This window comes from Mixophyes fleayi, chromosome 4, assembly GCF_038048845.1.
Source record: "Mixophyes fleayi isolate aMixFle1 chromosome 4, aMixFle1.hap1, whole genome shotgun sequence".
Classification (NCBI taxonomy): Eukaryota; Metazoa; Chordata; class Amphibia; order Anura; family Limnodynastidae; genus Mixophyes; species Mixophyes fleayi.
The window spans coordinates 8,401,000-8,428,617 of NC_134405.1; the positions used below are offsets into that span (position 1 = coordinate 8,401,000).

A 27,618-nucleotide genomic window follows, 5' to 3' on the forward strand; every position below is an offset into this window, starting at 1 on the left:
GAAATTTTGTAGATTTTAGATTTTGTTACATTGATAATATATTCCCAAATATATTGATGGACATTTCTAGATTTTCTCCTAAATTGTAAAAGCCATATATGTGAAGACAGGAATAATATAGCTCTTCCATAATCCTAAAGCTAACTTTGTTGTACAATTGTTTAAGATTATGGCCCAAATAGTTTCCTGAGCTAAATGATATAAATATGCACTCAGTGGCCACTTTTACAGGTAAACCTTTCTAGTACTGGATAGGACCAACCTTTAAGTTGCTGCCTCATGATTTTCTGCCTCATTTTGAAAACCTTTTTTTCAATTGTGTAATTATTGTTAATTTTTTTTCACAGAAACACCACTTACAAAAAAATATGTAAATTACTTAATTTAATAGGGAGAAGGTGGTGAGTACTTCATCACCTGTGCAGATATATCACAGGTTTTAATTTTGTGCAGATAATCCTTCACAGTTTTGTTTTAAGAATTTATGTTTGTTTGGCAATGTACACAAAAATAAAAACAATGGTCAATGATTGGGTCATATTTGTTAGTGTATAAAATATTATTGTTTTCCTTACACAAGATAACACTACTACTATTAAAATAGATTAATAATTGTTATAGGCTTCTTAATATAAACATGTTTTTTTCTCACAGGTGAAATAATGAACAGGATCACTCTAAAAACAAGAGACGTTTCGGAAAGCACCTTGTACTCTGAACATTCCAAAAGTATACCGTCATCAACAAGTCATATAGACTACAGACATTAGTTATTCATAAACTCTTTCTCATTCACACAATCTAATTTTATTTTTCAATAGAAAATTCCTTCCACAAATAAGTTCCTTCTCCATAAATGGACAGTAGCCCTATTTGGGCGCTGAATGTGACAAAAGTTATACTTATACATCACAATTGACCAAACATCAGAGAACTGACACCAACATGAAGCCATTTAAAAACTCTGAAAGTAACAATTGTTTTACTCAAATGTCAAAACTTGCAAGACATCAGAGGATTTACACAGGAGAGAAAGTATTTAAATGCTCTGAATGTAGCAAGTATTTTAACAAAAAGTCAAATCTTCTTAGACATCAGAGGATTCACACAGAAGAAAAACCATTTAAATGCTCTGAATGTAGTAAGTGTTTTACCCAAAAGGCAAATCTTGTAAAACATAAGAGGATTCACACAGGAGAAAAACCATTTAAATGCTCTGAATGTAGCAAGTGTTTTACCCAAAAGTCATATCTTGTAGAACATCAGAGGATTTACTCAGGAGAAAAAACTTTTAAATGTTCTGAATGTAGCAAGTATTTTAACAAAAAGTCAAATCTTCTTAGACATCAGAGGATTCACACAGAAGAGAAACCATTTAAATGCTCTGAATGTAGTAAGTGTTTTACCCAAAAGGAAAATCTTGTAAAACATAAGAGGATTCACACAGGAGAAAAACCATTTAAATGCTCTGAATGTAGCAAGTGTTTTACCCAAAAGTCAGATCTTGTAGAACATCTGAGGATTCACACAGGAGAGAAACCATTTAAATGCTCTGAATGTAGCAAGTGTTTTAACAAAAATTCAAATCTTCTAAGACATCAGAGGATTCACACAGAAGAGAAACCATTTAAATGCTCTGAATGTAGCAAGTGTTTTACCCAGAAATCAAAGATGGTTGTACATCAGAGAATTCACACAATATAAACAATATAAATGTTCTGAATGTTCTGAATATAACAAGTTTTTCTGAAAAAAGGACAAAGCTTTGAGTACTGAATATTTCTACTGGAACACATTACACTGCCCTATTTCACAATACATGTGTGTTTATTAGTCTATGTTATAGCCTCCATGTTCTTTCCCTCATGCTTTTCTATTACTTTCTTATTTCCATCTGTTATGACAACTATGTACTCAGAAAAAGTTATTTAGTAAATGTTGCATGTAAAATACTGGCTGCTGTATCCCATAGCAACCAATCAGATCATCACATTTGCTGGTATGATGATAGCAGACTACTAGTAGCTGATATCTGGTTGCTATGGGTTATAGCACATCTTTGTTCTTCACACTATGTAATTAAATAACTCCCAAGGAAAACACATTATTTCCCAGGGTACCTGTAAATGTCCTTCAAAAGTATAGTATAGTATAGTAATGTATAGTGATTGTCATCAGACATCACTGAACTGTATATAGACTGAAGGACCATGTTCACACAATATCTGTAATTACCATTTATGTTACTGGCAGCTGTTTCTATCACACTTGATGTTTAATAAAAACTGACATTAAAAATGTGGATATTTTCTTTTTAAATGTGGAACTAATATCTATTTCAGTAGTAATGAGCACTGTACACTCTTCTGCATTTTCAGAAGATGGAACCAGGGGTGATAATTAGGTGGTCACCCATGCTGACAACATGATAACCATTGATGAAAACACAGCAAAAAACAAAAAATTAGTAACACACAGCAAATGTATTAGCAATGTGCTTTTTTTTGCCTGTACTGAAATATGAAATATAAACACTGGGTCTGATTCATCAAAGAACATAAATGAGAATTTTATGTGTATAATCCGCAAATTTATTCTGTGAATGCCCATATCCAGACCATTCACAACTAAACACAGCAATGTTCATTTCATCTGCATATGCAAAGAACACTTACTACAGGTTACAATTTCTGTAAGGGAACGGACGGGGAAGCAGCGTTCTCCCTTATTCTATGTACAGTAAGGGCGTGTCAAACACGAGTACACAGAGCCACATCAGATTCAAGCTCTGGGAATCTCTCAGGTACTTCATTCTCTGCTGTATCTCTTGCTCCAGGTACAAGACTAGTTTAGGTCCTGATTACTAGTGATGACAGTCTCGTATGCATGCTATAACATGTGTTTGCAATCAGGAGGAACTGTAACAATGTATTTTATGTTCAGTAGATATTACAAACATCCTAATAAATGTATTGGGGGAAAAAAACCGAAAAAAACATTTTTTTAATTAATGCCTATATTATTAACAGGGGACATTAATTGAATAGGTTTTTCAGATCCGTTAATTGTTGAACTCAGGAGTCTGCAGAGCTGATTACTGGGAGCTTTAAATTAAAGCGCACATTGCTCTCAGTTTACATGACTTGATGAATCAGGCACAGGGTCTTACTGACAATCAGTAATTGCTGAGTAAAAGGAAAGATACATAGTATTCCCTGCTAGCTGCTGTCTGTCCTTGTCTCCTGTCCTAGAGAGAAACAACTACTCACTGTGTAATGGTGGCTAATTTAGTACACTAAACTAACATCTCCCTATTACATATATACACACATATCCATCAACTCCAGTACCCCGCAATACCCTCAGACCACCTCCAGGCCCTTGCATTAAATTACTGCCCTACTTGTAATGCCAAATTTGCTTGAAAAATAGAAATAAATTATAACTGTTCATGAAAAAAATAAAAATATTACTAACTATTCTGTATCCACCAAGTCTACTCCCATATAGATATGTCCTTTATGGGCTCCCTTTTCACGCAGAAGACAACCTTCCCAGAGATCATTCCCATTTTATGGACACATTATGCAGGGCTTTATTAACATATAATTTCATTACCACCCCACAATAATACTGAATGTGGTTGGATTATTCACTATTTTCAATTTGATCTTTAGCTCTCGATATCCATCAAAGACTTCTTTGATTTTATTACTTCTGACGACATTCATCATCTTCATCATCATCGTTTATATCTAGTGCTCCACAGATACCATAGTGCCGGACAATCTGCTTACAAATATGACATACATCTTACAGATACGACAAACACGAATATAATAAATATATTAGCTCATCCATAAATACAATTAAGTATAACAACATGTACATGGATAGTCATGAGCTGGCATACAGCTAGTATGGATACAAGTATGAGTTCCATGTGTGTAAGAGTGAACAAACAACTGAAAACACTGTTCTATCAGAGTCATATGAGAATGACAGACATGAGGTTTAGGGAATAAAGGACTCTGCCCATGATAGCTTACATTCTAGAGAGAGGGAGTAATGAGAGACAGTCGAAGCAGATAGGACATAAGTGAATGAGGTTGACAGAAGAAATAGTTGGAGTGGACATGATGGTCTAGGAGGGAGTGTGGTAGACAAGCTTGAAGAGATGAGTTTTGAAAGGAATTCCATTGGTTGGGAGCAGATAAGATGAAGTCTTAGAGATGGGAGCGGTAGAAGGATTAACAGCGGGAGAGAGTGGAAGGTCAGAGGTAGAACACTGTGGTTGAGCTGGAGTCTATCTCTTGATAAGGTCAGAGATGTATGAAGGGGAAGAGTTAGTCATGACACTCGGTACTTACCTTCAGAGATAGTCTGTGAAACACACAAATCTATATCTGAGGTCTCACATTAAGGCGGCATCTATGCTCTAGAAAAATATCAACCTTAGAAATGTAAAATTTAGAGAAACAATTTGGATCACTGCTCATCCAGTCCTTCTCCTGACCTCTTTATAACATAAACATCACACTTAAGGAACAATGTAACACTCTACTTTCTAAAAAGGCTGCCATTAACCTTAAAAAACGCAGTAGCACTTCTATGATAAACCAGACTAAGCTTACTCCTTTCTAGTCAACAAGCTTAGATAACAGAAGGTTGCAGAAACTTGGATTCATTAAATTCCAACGAGGCAAACTTACTGACCTGAATTTTGGGACTTTTATTTGTCGCTGTACAATTTACCTGTAATATGGATATTAGTAGTCACCTTGGCTTTATGTGTCTTATATAAAAGTATTATACTTCCACTGTGCCACAATCCTCTAGCTGCACCCCCTAGTGGTCACTCACATTATTGTTATAATAACAGTCTTCACATTATATTAGGATTGTCAGCTGCGTGTGGTCGCTTTCATATACTTCACTTACAGGGTGTTAGCTCTGTTTTCTTTGCCAATTATGTCCTTTTATGGTCACTTTGTTTTTAAAATTATTATTATCCTTTATTTATAAGGCACCACAAGGGATCTGTGGCGTCGCACACAGAAGGTTAGAACATACAACAAAATGGCAAACTAAGTTAAGTACAAATGTGACAATATTATATAAATGCAAACACAATTTTACATAACTATATAATCATAATTCACAAAATGACATAATTACATAAGGAAAACACTGGTACAGAGAGCCTCATGTTCTTCTATCCTTGCCCCTAATCCATGTCATCTATCAGGCAATCTGAGCTGTTCTCTGATAGTGACCTGTACAAGTGAATGGGTGGGTGACTGACTTCCAATCCCTGTTTTTATACTGATGTATTTCAGACAAAGTGATAGATAATTTCATACATTCGCTCTATGAAGTGTAAATTTGGCATTGAAATATATTGGTGTAAATATCCTGCATGCCGTTAATTGCTTTATTGTCTTGTTGTGTTGTATATCTGTATATCACAAGCAATGTTTTTAAGTCATTTTTATTCAAATATCTGCTGCAGTATGTGATCTAGTGTAGGGATGAAGGGAAAGTGAGTAATTTCACAAACAGAACTGTCCATTATGTTTGTTACCAGGGTAAAGGTGATATTACACATGGGAGGTAATAGTACACAGGAGAGGTAATAGTACACAGGAGAGGTAATAGTACAGAGGGGAGAGGTAATAGTACACAGGAGAGGTAATAGTACACAGGAGAGGTAATAATACACAGGAGAGGCAATAACACAGGAGAGGTAATAGTACACAGGGGAGAGGTAATAGTACACAGGGGAGGTAATAGTACACAGGGTAAAGGTATAGTACACAGGAGAGGTAATAGTACAGCCTCGGACTGGCCCGCCGGACAGCCGGTCAATCCACCGGTAGGCCCAGCGGGGTTGAAGCTCCGCCCCCTCCGTTGTTAGGGCGGAGCTTGATGTTGAACTTTGTTTAGATGGCGGCGGCGGTCACATCTCCTGTAACCACACTACCGCGCAGATGCAGAGAGCCCAGGCGCGGTAGTGTGTTTTTCAGCAGTTTGAGCAGGGGAGGAGGACGTCCTGATATCAACATACTGATCCAAGGTCAGTTTGGTCATCATAGGTTCATGCAACACTGGACGCAATAGACCACGCCCCCTCTGACGCTGCAGAGTTTCCCCGGGTTATCTGAAGCCCAGCCAGTTTGATCGTGGCTGGGATACAGAAGCTGGATACTGCCGTTTGATCGAGGAAACATATGGACTGAAAGATACCTTTTTAACATACAAAATGTGAGTGTTTTTAACCCCATGTTTTAACTTAATAAATAGAGAACGTAAAACACCATGAGATCTTTCTCTGTTCTCTCCCTGGTCTCCCATATGTGCACTCTGGTGAGGAGAAGAAACAGGTTTAGAGGGGAGTAAAAGTACATCGTGGTGGTGCTTTTTGAAGCAAGAGGACACATTATTCAAATACTGTATGGAATAGAAAAGGTCACATTGATGTAAGTTTACCATCTGGGACATCGGTATAGGTGGAACTAGAAGACCAACATCCTTTAATGACTTTGGGACCGTTTTCCCCTTGACTTATTCATTGACCCAATCCTTGTGTTTCTTTACCCTTCCCCCATTTGCGCCCGTCCTTTGATATTTATATTCTCTTTCATACAACACTGGCAGCATACCAGCATATATGGAATAAATGTGACAGGCTTTGGATGGGCTGTATTCTGTTCATTTTTTTGTTTTTTAAAATTTCCCTTCTCAACAAGCATTCATTGGTGAAGTACGCAACCGTAGTAGCACTGATGCTGTGTGTATGGTCTTTGACGAGTGGCATATTCTGTAAGAGTCCTTAAAAAATAATTATAACAAAGAGTCATTTTAATAATCAGACTGTGTATACAAGATCTGGCAAATGAAGGGTGTTTTTCATGTAGTCTAGTATTCCAATTGCATCCAGTTGAAAATATAATCATTCAGGGTTGTATAATATGTTGGTCTATATTGTATGTTAGTGTAGAAAGGCACATGCATAGGAGAACATAATTATATTTATATATTTTTCCTTTTGCCTATTGTGCATTCTTTTTGATGGTTGTCCTGTTTAGAATTTAGGGGTGATATAGTGAAAGTATTATAGGCATATATCAACCGTATTTAAAATGAAATTAGATGGATTTCACTGAGATTAGTTGAGAATTACAATCACTTGTTTTTTTATGAATTGACTTTTATTCCAGGACATGTCACAGCAACAACAGGTTGGTAACCATTGTACTAAAAAATTAATTGTGCAGTTTATGTCTTCTAATTGATGATGTTATTATTTGGTTTGTGTAGCCCTTGTAATGGCTTTTAATAAGCTCAATACATGATGGGCAATAACAACATATGAGGCGAGGGTTGGAGGTAACCAAATGATGCACTTATCATAAGTAACTGTCTTGGTGCATTAGGAGACGACAGGAGCTGGTACTGGAGTTTCTTCCAAACCATGTAGTTCCCTACCAGTAGAATGGGCAGGGTCTAATGCAAAAGGTGCACATTTAAAATAGTGCTATAAGTTGTCCTCCATAGCCTGACCACACCCCCTTTACTGGCCACACCCACTCCTAAAGTTGGCCACACCCCAATATAGTGGGCCCCTATCACTGAATTCCCCCGGTGGGCCCTTCATGCCCCAGTCCGACACTGTAATAGTACACAGGAGAGGTAATAATACACAGGAGAGGTAATAGTACACAGGGGAGGTAATAGTACACAGGAGAGGTAATAGTACACAGGGGAGGTAATAGTACACAGGAGAGGTAATAGTACACAGGAGAGGTAATAATACACAGTAGAGGTAATAATATACAGGGGAGAGGTAATAGTAAACAGGAGAGGTAATAGTACACAGGGGAGAGGTAATAGTACGCAGGGGAGGTAATAGTACACAGGGTAAAGGTATAGTACACAGGAGAGGTAATAGTACACAGGAGAGGTAATAATACGCAGGAGAGGTAATAGTACACAGTAGAGGTAGTAATACACAGGAGAGGTAATAATACACAGGAGAGGTAATAGTACACAGTGGAGAGGTAATAGTACACAGGAGAGGTAATAGTACACAGGGGAGGTAATAGTACACAGGAGAGGTTATAGTACACAGGAGAGGTAATAATACACAGGAGAGGCAATAATACACAGGAGAGGTAATAGTATACAGGGGAGAGGTACTAGTACACAGGGGAGAGGTAATAGTACACAGTAGAGGTAATAATACACAGGAGAGGTAATAGTACACAGGGGAGGTAATACTACACAGGAGAGGTAATAGTACACAGGAGAGGTAATAGTACACAGGAGAGAGATAATAGTACACAGGGGAGAGGTAATAGTACACAGGTGAGAGGTAATAGTACACAGGAGAGGTAATAGTACACAGGAGAGAGGTAATAGTACACAGGGGAGAGGTAATAGTACACAGGTGAGAGGTAATAGTACACAGGAGAGGTAATAGTACACAGGAGAGAGGTAATAGTACACAGGGGAGAGGTAATAGTACACAGGGGAGGTAGTAGTACACAGGAGAGGTAATAGTACACAGGAGAGGTAATAGTACACAGGAGAGGTAATAATACACAGGAGAGGTAATAGTACACAGGGGAGGTAATAGTACACAGGAGAGGTAAAAGTACACAGGGGAGGTAATAGTACACAGGGGAGGTAATAGTACACAGGAGAGAGGTAATAGTACACAGGAGAGAGGTAATAGTACACAGGAGAGAGGTAATAGTACACAGGAGAGGTAATACTACACAGGGGAGGTAATACTACACAGTACAGGAGGTATTATATAGTATACACACAGGGCAGACTAAGAATCGTCCCTGGCAGTGAAAGCACACAGGCCCAGCTGCTGTGGGGCTCCATACAATGTATTGTTACACGATGAATGACCATTGCTGGTGCAGTGTGACATGAAGCATCTCCATAGACATATGTTTCATGCTCTGTGTTCTGTCCAAACTAATCATTTCCCTTGTTGTGTAAAGCACACAAGCCTCTGTGTGATGCACTCGGAGCACCAGGAATATCAATAATACCATAATGTTTATTAAAAAAGATATATGTAGCGAAGCTTAAAAAGCACCACACATGAAACTGATATGATTTATTCAAGGACTAAGTGATGTGTTTTAGGTCTGCAAGTATGTATAACAACTAAATGTTACTATTATATCTGTAGCGTTGCACACAGGAGGTTAGAACATACAGCACAATGACAAAACAATAAGAACAAAGTTAACAATATAGCATAAATTCAAACAACAAAACAACATAATGATATAAGGAAAACACTAGGAGGGAGCACCCTACTCATGAGAGCTTACATTCTAGAGGGGATGGGTGGACACAGAGTAGGTGAAACAGAGTTGGGTCAGCTGAGGTAGGGGAAGGAGAGGTGGGAGAGTTAGGAGGAGGGCTGGTAGGATTGAATGAAAACATGAGATTTAAGGAATGTTTATCGGCTTTGACACTGATTGCTAGTGTAATTTGGAGTGGGGATGTGTTACAGAGGTTGGGAAGAGCACGGGAGAAATCCTGGTGGTGGGAGTTGGAAGAGGGAATCAGTGAGGAGGTTGGGCTGCTGTCATTGGCTGAGTGGATCAGGTGGGAGGGAGTGTGTGTGGAAATTAGCTTGAATATGTAGTGCGGAGCGATGTAGTCGAGGGCTTTGTAGGTAAGGAGTATGAATTATATTCTGAAGCAGAACTGTCTACTGTGAGTTTTACCAGTGGAGAGATAATAGGACACAGGAGAGGTGGGGAAACAAGACAGATAACCTTACATCACCTAATATATATATTATACCATATATTATATAGTATACACATAATAAGGGCAGCAGCACTCACTTGTATCTTGTACAGATCAGGTGCAGAGGCAGGGAGCATAATATAGTATATTACAATCAGGAAAACACTCAGAATGAGCACAAAATCATATTTATTAGGTTAATCCATTTCAGCAACAAGTTAATCCAGAGGTCGTCCTTTTGTCACTTCTTGTGGTCTTTTGTATCAACTCGTTAATCAGTTGGATTAACCTAATAACTATGATTTTGTGCTCATTCTGAGTGTTGTCCTGCTTGTAACATACAGGATCTATTTACATAAACACAGGATCCTCTGCACTCACCAATGGGATTATTAATGATATTTAAGCTGTAATCTGTATTGAGAAAATGACCAACTCACACTGAACTCTGCCCTTTCTGGACAGTTCCTACACTAAATATAAACATACATCACTGTGCTAAACATATTACCATAATCATTGTAGATGTATATGTGTGTTTTATGTCTAATTATTTATGATGAAATATATTGAAATCAGAGAAACTGCTGATATGTAAAACAGATCTTTCTGCTCACACCCAAATATAAATTTATTCAGAACCACTTTATGCTGTTTGCAATGTCATAAAAAAAATATGATCACGTCTAGTAATACAGTGTTTATAGTTTTCTATTATCCAACGTTAAATTGCAGCATTGTGTAGATTAAGTTCCTTATTCCAGGTTAGGGCTGAAGCCTACTGCATGTGAAACTGAACAGTTGAAGTAAGCTGTCTGGCAGGGATCCCATGTAACCGTAAGCAGCGGTGGGCACGGGTCTCTTCTGTGGCCGACAGATAGGTGTAATTAGCGTCACCAATGTACTCACTGATAGCCGTCTCCATCTTGTGGGAAGGAGGCAGCTCCAGCCTAGGAGTGAGCTGCAGAGAAGCTCCACCGTGGTTTATACTGTAACCGATGACAATGGTATAAATGTCCAATTCAGCCTGTGAATCACAATGGATTTCTTTGATCCTTTCATGAGCTCCAACAATATGTCATAAAAATGTCCTGACCGGTTTCATCACCATCCAGGTAATGTCCACAGAGGGGATGTGGACTGTACACTGTCAGCAAACAACAGAGGACCAAGCTGCTTAGATTCCCTTTTAGTACTTGTTATTGAATCAAGAGCAGCTGTATGATCTGTGCACAGGACGCTGTTTTGTAAACCAATTTTCACATACATAAAATGCTTAAATAAACTACAAGTAATGTTTCTTTATGTCACTTTTATTCAAGTATCTGCTGAAGTATGTGATCTAGTCTATGAATGTAGTAATTTCAGAAACATGACATTATTATTATTATTATTAGTAGGGATGTGCACCGGCGACTTTTGAGGTCTCGTGTTTTGTGTTTTGGATCCGGATTTTCGTTATTTTTGAGGTTCGGATTTGTCTCGCAAAAAACTTGACGAAAGGTCTCGGTTCGGATTTAAGGTTTTGGATTCGGATTTTTTTTGAAAAAAACATAAAAAGTTTAAAAATCAAGTTTTTGGGCTTATTTTCACTCCTAGGCTATTATTAACCTCAATAACATTCAATAACAAGCATTTCCACTAATTTACAGTGTATTCTGAACACCTCACAATATAGTTATTAGTCCAAAACGTTGCAACAAGGTATCTTTCTGGACTGCGTAGAGGAGTGGGTCACCACAATATATATTAAAAACCCTGAACTTTTATGATTCGCACCAATAAATGTACCTGGACTGCGTAGAGGAGTGGGTCACCACAATATATATTAAAAACCCTGAACTTTTATGATTCGCACCAATAAATGTACCTGGACTGCGTAGAGGAGTGGGTCACCACAATATATATTAAAAACCCTGAACTTTTATGATTCGCACCAATAAATGTACCTGGACTGCGTAGAGGAGTGGGTCACCACAATATCTTAAAAACCCCGAACTTTTATGAATCGCACCAATAAATGTACCTGGACTGCGTAGAGGAGTGGGTAACCACAATATATTAAAAACCCTGAACTTTTATGATTCGCACCAATAATTGTACCTGGACTGCGTAGAGGAGTGGGTCACCACAATATAAATTAAAAACCCTGAACTTTTATGAATCGCACCAATAATTGTACCTGGACTGCGTAGAGGAGTGGGTCACCACAATATATTAAAAACCCTGAACTTTTATGATTCGCACCAATAATTGTACCTGGACTGCGTAGAGGAGTGGGTCACCACAATATCTTAAAAACCCTGAACTTTTATGATTCGCACCAATAATTGTACCTGGACTGCGTAGAGGAGTGGGTCACCACAATATATTAAAAACCCTGAACTTTTATGATTCGCACCAATAATTGTACCTGGACTGCGTAGAGGAGTGGGTCACCACAATATATTAAAAACCCTGAACTTTTATGATTCGCACCAATAATTGTACCTGGACTGCGTAGAGGAGTGGGTCACCACAATATATTAAAAACCCTGAACTTTTATGATTCGCACCAATAATTGTACCTGGACTGCGTAGAGGAGTGGGTCACCACAATATATTAAAAACCCTGAACTTTTATGATTCGCACCAATAATTGTACCTGGACTGCGTAGAGGAGTGGGTCACCACAATATATTAAAAACCCTGAACTTTTATGATTCGCACCAATAATTGTACCTGGACTGCGTAGAGGAGTGGGCACTGGGCACCACAATAAAATATATAAAAAACCTTCAACAGATCTGCATTACACTACACATACGGCTGCTCCTCCATCCTCTCCATCATATACATGTTGGAGTTTTAGCGTGTGACAACCTCTTGTTTTTGATAATGTCAGTGCATTTTGAATATTTTTCAATTTGCCCCACACCACTGAATGTACTTTATCTATGATACGCAATACGCATCTATCTATCTTGACTGCGTAGTGTGGTGGCCCCGGTACACAATTTGGTACCGAGGCCACAATATAATTAAAAAACCCTCCACGTGTCTGAATTCCACCAAACAAGTATCTGGACTGCATAGTGGGGTGGCCCCGGTACCCAATTTGATACCGGGGCCACAATACCTCCTCCAAACATGGTACAGACAATTCGTCATTGAGATCCCAGACAGACAGGGTCAAAGTGTTATTGTTTGACTTTGTAAACCCAAAAAACTGTCCCTGTTGCACATAGTCGTGCAATGAAGACTGACTTTTTCATTTAAAGGCACGATCTTTCAAGTGTAGTGTTTGTAAGTCTAAGTCATATTATACTTTTGGTAAAATTGGTTTATTTTGTTCCTCTTTATGGTAATTAATTAGTAATAGAATTAAAGTATGAAATAGAATTAAAGTATGAAATAGAATTAAAGTATGAAATAGAATTAAAGTATGAAATAGAATTAAAGTATGAAATAGAGTGGTATAGAGTTGTAGTGTGGTATAGATAGAGTGGTCCACACAATATAATAATAATAAAACCCTCCACGTGTCAGAATTCCACCAAACAAGTATCTGGACTGCATAGTGGGGTGGCCCCGGTACCCAATTTGATACCGGGGCCACAATACCTCCTCCAAACATGGTACAGACAATTCGTCATTGAGATCCCAGACAGACAGGGTCAAAGTGTTATTGTTTGACTTTGTAAACCCAAAAAACTGTCCCTGTTGCACATAGTCGTGCAATGAAGACTGACTTTTTCATTTAAAGGCACGATCTTTCAAGTGTAGTGTTTGTAAGTCTAAGTCATATTATACTTTTGGTAAAATTGGTTTATTTTGTTCCTCTTTATGGTAATTAATTAGTAATAGAATTAAAGTATGAAATAGAATTAAAGTATGAAATAGAATTAAAGTATGAAATAGAATTAAAGTATGAAATAGAATTAAAGTATGAAATAGAATTAAAGTATGAAATAGAGTGGTATAGAGTTGTAGTGTGGTATAGATAGAGTGGTCCACACAATATAATAATAAAACCCTCAACTGGTCTGAATTTCACCAAACAAGTATCTGGACTGCGTAGTGTGGTGGCCCCGGTACACAATTTGGTACCGAGGCCACAATATAATTAAAAAATTGGGCATCAACTGTCACCGTTGTTTAATATCTGATACACCTAAATATGGACTGCACAGTGGAGTGGCCCCGGTAGTAAATTTGGTGCCGGGGCCACAATACCTCCTCCAACTTCCAAGTGTAGTGTTTATAAAGACAGACAGCGTCGAAGTGTTATTAGTTGACTTTCTTAACCCTAAAATTGTCCCTGTTGTAAATATTCGTGCAATGGACAGTTACTTTTTTATTGAAAGACTCAAACTTTCAAGTGTAGTGTTTATAAAATATAAACAACAATACAGTAGTTTTAGAGCACGTCAATACCTCTTGTTTTAAATTATGACACGGCATTTTACTTTTGGTTTAATTTCTTGTATTTTTTTAAATTTGGTTTTACTTTTTGAACATGGCAAACGACTGTTGATTGGTCATATAATGCAAAAAAAAAAGGTCCAAGATGGAATTGTCCTTGGGCCCTCACACCCACCCTTATGTTGTTTAAATAGGACATGCACACTTTAACAAACCAATCATTTCAGCGACAGGGCCTACCAAACAACTTTGGCTGAAATGATTGGTTTGTTTGGGCCCCCACACCAAAAAAGCTATTCATCTCTCCCTGTACAGACTAAACAGGCTCTACTGAGGCAAGATGTCGTCCTCATCCTCAACCTCTGATTCCTCTCCCCCTACAGTGTGTACTTCCTCCTCATCACACATTATCAATTCGTCCCCGCTGGACTCCACAACCACAGGTCCCTCTGTAGTATCTGGAGGGCAGTGCTGTACTTCATTGAGGAATTGATTATTCATTTTTATAAACATCATTTTTTCAACGTTGTGAGGAAGCAACCTCCTTCGCCGCTCACTGACCAGGTTCCCCGCTGCACTAAAAACTCTTTCCGAGTACACACTGGAGGGGGGACAACTCAGGTAAAATAGAGCCAGTTTGTACAGGGGCTTCCAAACTGCCTTTTTTTCCTGCCAGTAACAATATGGACTGTCTGACATGTCTACTTGGATGGTGTCAGCAAAGTAATCATCCACAATTTTTTCTATTGTGACAGCATCCAATGCAGCGAGAGTAGACATGTCTGCAATGGTTGGCAGGTCCTTCAGTCCGGACCAGATGTTATCAGCATCCCCGCCAGTGCCTCTTTTGGGAAAACTGAGCTTTTTCCTCGCAGCCATAGATGTGGAAGAAAATGAGGGTGGAGCTGTTGGCATGTCACGGTCCTCTTCAGAGGACAATCTCCTGACCAGCAGGTCTTTGCACCGCTGTAGACTTGTGTCCACCGGAAACAGAGACACAACATACGCTTTAAACCGAGGATCGAGCACGGTGGCCAGAATGTATTCCTCTGACTTTAAAAGAGTGACCACCCTCGGATCCTGGCAAAGCGTACGAAGGGCTACATCCACAAGAGCTACATGCTTGGTGTAATCGCAATGGCTTACCAGCTCCTCCCTCACTTTCTCCAGCTGCTTCTGCAACAGCCTGATCAGGGGAATGACCTGACTCAAGCTGGCAGTGTCGGAACTGACTTCTCGTGTGGCAAGTTCAAATGGCTGCAGAACCTTGCACAACACGGAAATCAGTCTCCACTGCGCTTGACTGAGGCGCATCCCCACTCCTTTGCCTATGTCGTAGGTGGCTGTGTAGGCCTGAATGGCCTTTTGCTGCTCCTCCATCCTCTGCAGCATATAGAGGGTGGAGTTCCAGCGCGTCACAACCTCTTGTTTGAGGTGATGGCAGGGCAGGTTCATGCTTTTTTGATGTGCCTCTAGTCTGCGGTAGGCACTGGCTGAATGCCGAAAGTGTCCAGCAATTTTGCGCGCCACCGCAAGCATCTCCTGCACACCCCTGTCACTCTTGAGGTAATGCTGCACCACCAAATTAATGGTGTGGGCAAAACATGGTACGTGCTGGAAATTGCCCATATTTAATGCCCGCACAATGTTACTGGCATTGTCTGACACCACAAATCCCCATGAGAGTCTAAGTGGGGTAAGCCACTGGGAGATAATTTCCCTCATTTTCTCTAATATGTTGTCAGCGTTGTGCCTCTTATTAAAGCCTGTAATGCACAATGTTGCCTGCCTTTGCATGAGCAGCCATTTTGTAGATGCTGCTACTGATGCAGCTGTTGCTGTTGCTGCGGAAGGGGATGCATCTACCCAGTGGGCTGTCACAGTCATATAGTCCTTCGTTTGCCCAGAACCACTTGTCCACATGTCCGTGGTTAAGTGGACAGTGGGTACAACCGCATTTTTAAGAGCACTGAGGACACTTGATCGTACTTCTCTGTACATTTTTGGTATCGCCTGCCTAGTGAAGTGGAATCTCGAGGGGATTTGGTACCGGGGACACAATACCTCCATCAATCCTCTAAATCCCACTCCACTGATGGCGGACACCGGGCGCACGTCTAACACCAACATTGCAGTTACAGCCGCAGTTATACGCTTTGCAATAGGGTGACTACTATCGTATTTTGTGGTCATGGCAAACGACTGTTGGACGGTCAATTGTTTTGTGAAAGACTTAGCGGTCTTACGACTTCCCCTCTGGGAAGATGACCGACTAACAGCAGCAACAGCAGCAGTGGCAGTAGTAGGCGTACCGCTGCAGGATTCCTCGGATGAATCCCGTATTGAGGAGGACTCAGTCTGGCTGCTGACTTGGGCTGCAGGACTGAATCTGATGGAGATTGTGGAGGAAGTTGACGAGGAGGGTGTTGCTGGTGTGTATCCAACTGGACCACGGGATTTAGGTGTCCCTGTACCGATGAGGGTCCTAGCCCCAGTTCCTGAACTAACCACTGAACTATGAAGGTTATTCAGGTGACGTATAAGGGAGGATGTTCCTAGGTGGGCAAGATCCTTACCCCTGCTTATTTGAGCTTTACATAAGCTACATATGGCCATACATTGGTTGTCTGGATTTGGATAAAAATAACTCCAGACCGAAGAGGTGCATTTTTTGGTCTTCTGACCAGGCATGACGATGGGCTTTTTCATCCCATGGACATCAGCTGTTTCCCCCCCTGGTGCCTCATTTACAATAACCACATCACCATCCTCATCATCAAGTTCCTCCACAGCGCCAGCTACATCATCAATAGCCTCCTCCCGAGCCACCTCTTCCCGTACAGTGATGGGAAGGTCAGGCTTGACAACCACCAACACCCTTGGACTCGCCTTGGGGATTTGTGATAATTTCTCTTTAGAAGGCAGAGTTGTTTGCTGTTTTGTTGCTGACAGCATAACTCTCTTCAATTTTTTGTAGGGGGGGGAGGAGGAGGAGGGCTAAGATCCGTGGGTGAACCTGAACCACTAGTCATGAACACGGGCCAGGGCCTAAGCCGTTCCTTGCCACTCCGTGTCGTAAATGGCATATTGGCAACTTTACGTTTCTCCTCAGATGATTTAAAGTTTCTCTTTTTGCTACATTTTCTTAACTTGGGCTTTTTGGATTTTACATGCCCGGTACTACGAGATTGGGCATCGGGCTTGGAAGACGACGTTGATGGCATTTCATCGTCTATGTCATGACTAGTGGCAGCAGCTTCAGCATTAGGAGGAAGTGGGTCTTGATCTTTCCCTACTTTATCCTCCAAATTTTTGGTCTCCATTATATGTAGCACAAGATACTGCAGAATGTGTGAACTTGGTAATATTGCAGTACCAATGGACTTATACTGCTGTATTGTTTTTGCAAATTTGGTTATAATTATTATATATTTATTTTTTTTTAAATTTTTTATTTTTTTTTACTTTTTTTTAATTTTTAAAAAACTTGGGAATAGTGGGGAAAAAACTATGCCCTTAGAAGCACAGAGCACAGGACACAGCACCACTGGACTGAACAGGACACGGCACAGGACCCAGCAGCACTACGGAACTCAGCAGGACAGAGCACAGGACACAGCACCACTGGACTGATACTGCAGAATGTGTGAACTTGGTAATATTGCAGTACCAATGGACTTTTACTGCTGGATTGGTTTTGCAAATTTGGTTATAATTATTATATTTTTTTTTTTTTTTTTTACTTTTTTATTTTTTTTTACTTTTTTTTATTTTTTAAAAACTTGGGAATAATGGGGAAATAACTATGCCCTTAGAAGCACAGAGCACAGGACACAGCACCACTGGACTGAACAGGACACGGCACAGGACCCAGCAGCACTACGGAACTCAGCAGGACAGAGCACAGGACACAGCACCACTGGACTGATACTGCAGAATGTGTGAACTTGGTAATATTGCAGTACCAATGGACTTATACTGCTGGATTGGTTTTGCACATTTGGTTATAATTATATATTTTTTTTTTAATTTCTAATTTTTTATTTTTTTTTACTTTTTTTTTATTTTTTAAAAACTTGGGAATAATGGGGAAATAACTATGCCCTTAGAAGCACAGAGCACAGGACACAGCACCACTGGACTGAACAGGACACAGCACAGGACCCAGCAGCACCACTGACCTCAGAAGGACAGAGCACAGCACACAGCACCACTGGACTGATACTGCAGAACACAGCACAGCACAGCACAGCACAGCACAGCACAGAACTAAACAGCACAGAACTAAACAGCACAGAACTAAACAGCACAGAACTAAACAGCACAGAACTAAACAGCACAGAGGACCACCTAACACACCCTCCCTCTACCCTGATCAATGCCCGAGTGAAGATGGCGGCGACTAGCGGGGAATTTATAGGATCCGAGTATCGCGAGATCCGACAACGGGATTATGAGTCAGAGCCTCAGTTTCACTTTTGAATTTGGCGCCAATACCCGGATCTGTCTCGGATCCGACTCGGATCCGCAACGTTCGGGTGGGCTCGGATTTCATAAATCCGAGTGCGCTCATCCCTAATTATTAGTAGTAGTATGATTATTATTATTATTATTATTAGGATAAAGGGGTGTCCTTTTGAATCATGTCCCAGATATGCGTCCTTACAATGCAATAAAACAAGTCTGTGTATTATGTCTTATTTTTATCAGTGAATCATATTGAAATCAGAGTTACTGCTGATACTTAGATCAGGGGGTAAATGAATCAAGCTGAGAGTTTTCCGGCGAGTTTGAAAATCCAATCAGATTCTAGCTATCATTTATTTAGTACATTCTTCAAAATGACAGCTAGAATCTGATTGGTTGCTATAGGCAACATCTCTACTTTTCAAACCCGCTGGAAAACTCTCAGCTTGATACATTTATCCCCAGGTCTTTCTGCTCACACCCTCTGCATAGACAATAGGTGAATCCTAAACAAAAGGTCAATTTGTTGACATAACAGATTGTCTGAAACTGTGAGGTCTAATTAGAAGATTTTACCACCTGCTGAGGTCTAATTAGAAGATTCCTTTGTAGTAAGTGACCTTAGGAATGTTTATATCTCATTTACAAGTCAGTGATGTTTACATAAGACTGTGCATTGATGAAGGAAAACTTACACATTTAATGAAACAATAATTTAAATATTACCTAGAGACAAACAGGCTGAGAATATATTTTGGTCATCCGGGGACCTACTGAGGAGAGATGGGGAGGAATAACTAAATATTAATGTAAATTTGTAATATATGCATAAATATATTAATGGAGATTTCTAGGTTTTCTTCCACACTGTATGAGCCATATATGTAAGTATAGGAATAATTTAATTCTCCCATAATCTTAAAAGGAAACTTTTGTTGCACAATTACTTAATATTAAGACCAAATAGTTCCATGAGCCAACCATTGATTACATGATAATATAGTAAATGTAGTTTGGAAATAATATATTCTCTATCAGTGCTGTGGTATCATGTGTGTAATATATCTATATATTCTCTATTAGTACTGTGGTATCGTGTGTGTATTATATCTATATATTCTCTATCAGTACTGTGATATCATGTGTGTAATGTATCTATATATATTCTCTATCAGTTCTGTGGTGTCATGTGTGTAATATATATATATATTCTCTATCAGTACTGTGTGCATTATATCTATATATTCTCTATCAGTACTGTGGTATTATGTGTGTAATATATATATATATTCTCTATCAGTACTGTGGTATCATGTGTTTAATATATCTATATATTCTCTATCAGTACTGTGGTATCATGCGTATAATATATCTATATATTCTCTATCAGTACTGTGGTATCATGTGTGTAATATATCTATATATTCTCTATCAGTACTGTGGTATTATGTGTGTAATATATCTATATATTCTCTATCAGTACTGTGGTATCATGCGTATAATATATCTATATATTCTCTATCAGTACTGTGGTATCATGTGTGTAATATATCTATATATTCTCTATCAGTACTGTGGTATTATGTGTGTAATATATCTATATATTCTCTATCAGTACTGTGGTATCATGTGTGTAATATATCTATATATTCTATATCAGTACTGTGGTATCATGTGTTTAATATATCTATATATTCTATATCAGTACTGTGGTATCATGTGTGTAATATATCTATATATTCTCTATCAGTACTGTGGTATCATGTGTGTAATATATCTATATATTCTCTATCAGTACTGTGGTATCATGTGTGTAATATATCTATATATTCTCTATCAGTACTGTGCTATAATGAGTGTAATATTAATGTAATGGCCCTGCACAGGAGGTCCGGCTAGTACTGATAGCAATTGAATAGCAAACTCTCTGCCTCAGTGTAATTACTAGCAAACTGCATTGTAAGTCATACAATTAATGTGTCTGAATCTTACTATGAAAAAAACCCATTAATTAGCTATTAATATTTAGTATTTTTTATTAGATCTTCTATATTACTTAACCGGTAGATGTTATTTAATCTCTAGCTGTGGCCTTTTACCAATGTAGACTTGTGGCAGAATGAGGATCATCTGTTTATCTGCAGCCGCTGACTTACGTGTTTATTTAGTTCATCTGACACATGTGATACATCGACGCTCCCATTGTATTTATGTGATGTAATGTGACACATTGTTGCTTCTACTTAGGTTATTGTGATACATATATGTGATACATTTAGTTGTGCCTCTTGTCACTGTTGTTTCGTATATTCTTGTTCAAATTACATTGGTTGATTATTCTAATCAGAGTTTCTCTGTTCTCACAAATTTTTACATACGCTGATAATCTGTTCTCTACTCTGAGCTGTTATTATTCCATATGTGATTATCTGTTTTACTGAAATTTTGCTGGTAGAAAGAAGTCAGATCCATTAATACATGTAAAAAAAAAACTTTTAATACTTATATATGTTCTGAATTTTAATCTTAAATATCAAAGAGGTTTGCAGCAATCCTTACAAAGTTGGACATTCGTCTTTCCGTTGTACAGGTGATTAGTGATCAGATGTGATTGAATACATCACATATAAATACTGAGACTGTATCACTTGGATTCATCCTTCTGATGAAAGTCCAAAAGCACAGAAACGTGTCAATATAAAATTCTTCTACTAACATACAAGGCCATCAACAAAATTGCACCGACATACATTTCCTCACTTGTCTCGAAATATCTCCCTACTCGACACCTCCGTTCTGCACAAGATTTACGTCTCTCCTCCACTCTCATCACATCCTCCCATTCTCGGTTACAGGATTTTTTCCGGGCTGCACCCACTTTGTGGAATTCCCTCCCACGCACAGTAAGACTTTCCTCTAGTCTTCAAACCTTCAAGCGTTCAAAACCCACCTCTTCAGACAAGGTTATGATATTCCTCAACCATCATCTTAATTTCCCTAGATTACCCTATTGCCATCCTCTACACTGCTAACGCAAGACAACAACCTTCTGACCAACATTGCAACACACACAGCCCACTCAGTACTTTTACCTTTGCAGTCTGGCTGGTCCATTGTGCAATATGATGTAGCACATGCCCTTGTGTTTCTAACTCCCATTGTCCTATAGATTGTAAGCTTTCGAGCAGGGTTCTCTTACCTCTCTGTATGTATGTATTACCCAGTATTGTCTTATTAATGTTTGTTCCCAATTGTAAAGAACTATGGAATTTGCTGGCGCTATATAAATAAATGTTGTTGATGATGATGATGATGATGATGATGAAGGTTCTTACTACAGTCTCCATAAGGATTGGTCCCATTATTTTCAGAAGTAGATCTCTGCTTTCAGTATTTATGAAATTCGATATCTATGATGAGCCTATTTTTTCCCTGTTATTTTAAGGCAGAACTCTGATAATTGAAGGGTTTTAGATCTCAACATTTATCACCTGTATACTGACTGTCTGTTTTCAATCCCAGATTCCAGGAATGACATTGCACAGTGAACCCAGGTGACATTAAGTTACCTGATATATGATCATTGTTAACAGCTAGTTCTAATAATTGTATACATAAATCTTTCAATCATGTTCCTGAGGGTGCTATCATCTGCTTTATAACAATTGAAAGGAGTTTTTTTTATTGTGTATTAAATATATTTGATAGTTATAAATGAGGTTCTGCTATATGTATCATTCTGGCTTTATTTAGATGAATATCCTCAATAATCTGCCTTTTCAATTTCATTTATATTAAATAATTTACTTATATCTTTTGTTATAGTGTATTTTTAACAATGAATAAAATTAATATCAGAGTTACTGCTGATATGTACAATAGGACATTCTGCTCACACTGTCTGCCTACACAATAGACAAATCCTAAACGAAAGGTCCAGACTGTGCTGATCTAATTAGAATGTGAGATTTTACCACCTGCCAAGGTCTAATTAGTATTTTCCTTTGAAGTCAGTGACCTAAGGAATGTTTATACCTCATTTACAAGTCAATGAGATTTACATGAGAGACCTGGAGACAAACAGTCTGAGAACCTTCTGGTCATCCCGGGAACTACTGAAGAGAGATGGGGAGGAATGACTATAAATAGGCAGTATCAGCCCATTGTTAGTGAGTTGGTGGCTGGAGAGCTGGAAGGATGGAACAGTAAGAATGATCAGGAGGGAAAGAGACAGAAGGAGAAATCTTCAGAGTAAGAATATACTGATATATACACAAACATTTATAAGTGTTATATTATAGATATTGTATTGTAAATATGGGATGTGTTTTTGTCTTAGCAATGTTTATATAGTTATTATTACAATCTAACAGCATTATAATTAATATAGTATATTACTGTGCATTGTATATTCTGTACATTGTATTATCTATTAGTAAATATTATATTGTAAAACAAAGCTGTGTTACATGTGTTGAACTTTAAATCTCCTGATAATACACTGTACATTATATGTATCTGCTTTCTCCTATGGTTGCAGTGTAGTTAGATATACATGAACCAGTATGTTTGTAATATATACATAAACATATTTATGGACATTTCTAGATTTTCACCTAAATTGTATGAGTCATATATGTAAGGACGGGAAACATTTAGATCTCCCATAATTATAAAAGTCAACAATTGTTGCACAATTGCTTAAGATAATGGTTCAAATAGTTTTATGAGCCAACCATTGTATACATGATAATAAGTATAGTTTGGCAATAATATATATTCCCTATCAGTACTGTGGCATCCTCGGTGTATTATATCTATATATTCTCTAGCAGTACTGTGGTATCATGTGTGTAATATATCTATATATTCTCTATCAGTACTGTGGTATCATGTATGTAATATATCTATATATTCTCTAGCAGTACTGTGGTATCATGTGTATAATATATCTATATATTCTCTATCAGTGCTGTGATATCATGTGTGTAATATATCTATATATTCTCTATCAGTACTGTGGTATCGTGTGTGTAATATATCTATATATTCTCTATCAGTACTGTGGTATCATGTATGTAATATATCTATATATTCTCTATCAGTACTGTGATATCATGTGTGTAATATTTTCTATATTCTCTATCAGTACTGTGGTATCATGTGTGTAATATATATATATATATATATCTACCAGTACTCTTGTGTAATTTGTGTAATATATATACTGTATATCATAACATTATGATTACTCCAGATAGTGTATTTTCTCCAAGAGGTAATTAACATTAACAGGAAAGCCTATTTCTCAGATAATGTTCTGAAAATTTGTTTTATACATTCTTATCTTCCTAAAGATTCTCAGAAAATTCCCATTCACAGTCATGTATATTAGTGTGTGTCCAAACTACATCCCTACAGGTGTCCAAAATATAATTATGTAGTATTAAACAATGTATCACTACAATCTGAGGGAGTTACCAAGTTATATACATATTCTATGTATTTGTATCAGTGATTCCCCCATATCAGAAATAAGGGGCCATGATTGTGACCAAATTAATAGACTGAGCAAGAAGTGTTTTATTTTGCACTATATAGAGAAGTGTTTTACACTGTATTGAAAATTGTTATCTTAGTGCTAATTATATGGAATTATGGAATAAATGGAAATCATTCTACTTACTATAGTATAAACTGTCAGATGTGATATAAAGTAAGAAGGGACCTAAACCCTATAATTATATAAGAGATTATTGGTGGGAGACACTGCACCACTAAGGTAAATGTAATACAACATTGTTTAAAAAATATAGAACACTAACTAGTTAACAATGACCTAAGGGGAGACGTCCTTCCCCCTGTGTTACATTCTCACATATATCTTCTATTACTACTGATCACATTATCATTTTCATTGTAATAGATTGTTTGGGAAAACTAGATATAAATAAATATTTGTTCTAAACGATTTGTTCTTGTCACAACATTAGTGAGGACTGAGAGAGTCTTCAATACTGAGATCATTTATCTTTCCTCCCTGTAATAGTAACACTTTGTCCTGGGAGAGCTCCTCATAGAGAAACACATAAAATAAGGAAAAAGGATGAGAATAAATGGGATAATTTACTGGTATTTATACCGATGTCATCTCTTTATCATGTGGGAATAATACATATTTGCTTTAAATTGAATAATAGTAACAACAGACAGATCTGCCTATACTAGGAAGTATTTTAGAATTATCACAGTAAAGAAATATAAAAACAATGGTTAACTTAACTGGATAAATTCTTATAGGGCCATCATATGATAAATGTCAGCAAATAGCTTAATTATTGATTCACTATAAATCATGCACCCAATTTTCTTCATAATATGATATGTCTATTAATAGAGATGATTATGTACTCTAAAGTCCAAACACTATATTGCGGAATTACCCCATATTATTTATATATATATATATAGAGTATATAATATAAGTTATACTATATATAAAATAATATATTATGTGACTCCAGAGTGCCCTCTTAAGTGAACTTATTGACTATTTTGTTCAAGGGAGCACCACCTACAACTAAATATGTAAACTGCTTTATTAATAGTGAGTAGGTGATGAGTCAATTATCTCGTGTGCAGATATATCACAGCTTTGTGTCTTGTAAGGATGTACAGAGAAAGCCTTCACAGTGTTTATTTAGAATGCATGTATGTAATTTTAATTCTACTTTTAATACCTTGGTATCTTTCCCATATTATTAGCGCCTTACTCAGTGTTCTTCATCTGATTTTGTAAATCTGTTCTTGGCTGGTCGAAGATGTACAAGATCTGAGGCTTTATCTTGAGGATAACGTGTATTTATTGCATAATACTTTATATTATGGCTTATTTTTAACAGTGAATCACATTGAAATCAGAGTTAGGGCTGCCTAGACAATACATACATAAAAAACAAAAGGTCTACTTGTTGACATAACAGGAAGTCAGATACTATGATAATCTAATTAGAATGCAAGATTTTACCATGAGTCAAGGTTTCTTTTATAGTAATTGATTTTAGAAATGTGTATACATCATTTACATGCCAAGAAAGTGAGAGACCTGGAAAGAAACAGTCTGAGAATATATTTTGGTCATCCCGGGACCTATTGAAGAGAGATGGGGAGGAATGACTATAAATAGGCAGTATCAGACCAGTGTTAGTGAGTTGGTGGCTGCAGAGCTGGAAGGATGGAATAGTTAGAAAGATCAGGAAAGAAGTGATAGAAGCAGAAATCACCAGAGTAAGGTAATTTTATTGATACATAAACACAATTGCGTATATATTATGTTGTAGATATCGTATTGTTATATATGTGTGGTGCGTCTATGTCTTTACAATGTTTGTATTGTTAGCACTGCAACCTAACAGAATTATAATTATTAGGGTAATCATTTGTTCTTTTTATATTCTGTAATTTGTATTATCATTAGTAAATATTGAAAAACAAGATTTCTTTCCTCATTTTGATCTGTTTTTCTTCTGATGTAATAGTGAGTATGTGGAGAGTACTTAATCTCCTCTAGGGATGTATCACAGCTTTTTGTCATCTGTGAGTGTACAGATAAGTCTCCACAGTTTTATTTATGAATATATGTGGCAATATACACAAGAATAAAAACAATTGCAAATGGTTGGGTCATAATTGCTTGTGTATAAAATATATTTGTCTTCTGTACAAACATTACTTTTGTTAAAGTAGATTAATTATTGTATAAGGCTTCTAAATATTAACAAACTTTTTTCTCTTAGGTAATTAATGAACAGGATCACACTAAAAACAGAAGACATTTTGGGAAAGGACTTTGTACTCTAAACATGAGTGTTCCAAAAGAATAGTCACATCTACATGTCATACAGACTACAAACATCAGTTCTTCATAAATTCTTTCAAATTATTTTATTTTTTAATAGAAGAAACCTTCTAGAAATAAGTTGCTGGTAACTAATACGCTAGAAGTCCTATCTATGCTCTGAATGTCACAAAGTTTTTGCTTGTAAATCACAACTACATCAGAGGACTCACACAAGAATGAAGCCATATAAATGCTCTGAATGCTACAAGTGTTTTACCAAAAAGTCAAATCTTGATGCACATCAGAGGATTCACACAGAAGAGAAACCATTTAAATGCTCTGAATGTATCAAGTGTTTTTCCCAGAATTCACATCTTGTTGCACATCAGAGGATTCACACAGGAGAGAAACCATTTGAATGCTCTGAATGTAGCAAGTGTTTTACCCAGAATTCACATCTTGTTGCACATCAGAGGATTCACACAGGAGAGAAACCATTTAAATGCTCTGAATGTAGCAAGTGTTTTACAAAGAATTCAAGTCTTGTAAGACATGAGATGATTCACACAGGAGAGAAACCATTCAAATGCTCTGAATGTAGCAAGTGTTTTACCCAAAAATCAGATCTTGTAATACATCACAGGATTCACACAGGAGAGAACCCATTTAAATTAACCATTAACACACTTTTTTCTCTTAGGTGAATTAATGAACAGGATCATACTAAAAACAGAAGACATTTTGGGAAAGGACTTTGTACTCTGAACATGAGTGTTCCAAAAGTATAGTCTCATCTATATGTCATACAGACTACAAACATCAGTTCCTAATAAACTCTTTTGGATTTACAATGTCTTATTTTTTTTTTTAATAAAAGAAACCTTCTACAAATAAGCTGCTGGTGAATAATGTGCTAGAAGCCCTATCTATATTCTGAATGTCTCAAAAGTTTTGCTTATAAATCACAACTGACCATACATCAGAGGACTCACACAAGAATGAAACCATTTAAATGCTCTGAATGCTACAAGTGTTTTACCAAAAAGTCAAATCTTGATGCACATCACAGAATTCACAGAGGAAAGAAATCATATAAATGCTCTGAATGTAGCAAGTGCTTTACC

At 37.5% G+C, this 27,618-nt stretch overlaps 1 protein-coding gene across 1 annotated transcript; it reads left to right on the top strand.

Moving 5' to 3' along the window:
• The first annotated feature begins 945 nt into the window (after nucleotides 1-945).
• Nucleotides 946-27,203, top strand: LOC142149631 (uncharacterized). Its single transcript, XM_075204951.1, has 3 exons — nucleotides 946-1,674; nucleotides 26,779-27,039; nucleotides 27,195-27,203. Exons 1-3 carry the CDS (start codon nucleotides 946-948, stop codon nucleotides 27,201-27,203), a joined length of 999 nt encoding a protein of 332 aa, XP_075061052.1.
• The last annotated feature ends 415 nt before the right edge of the window (nucleotides 27,204-27,618 follow it).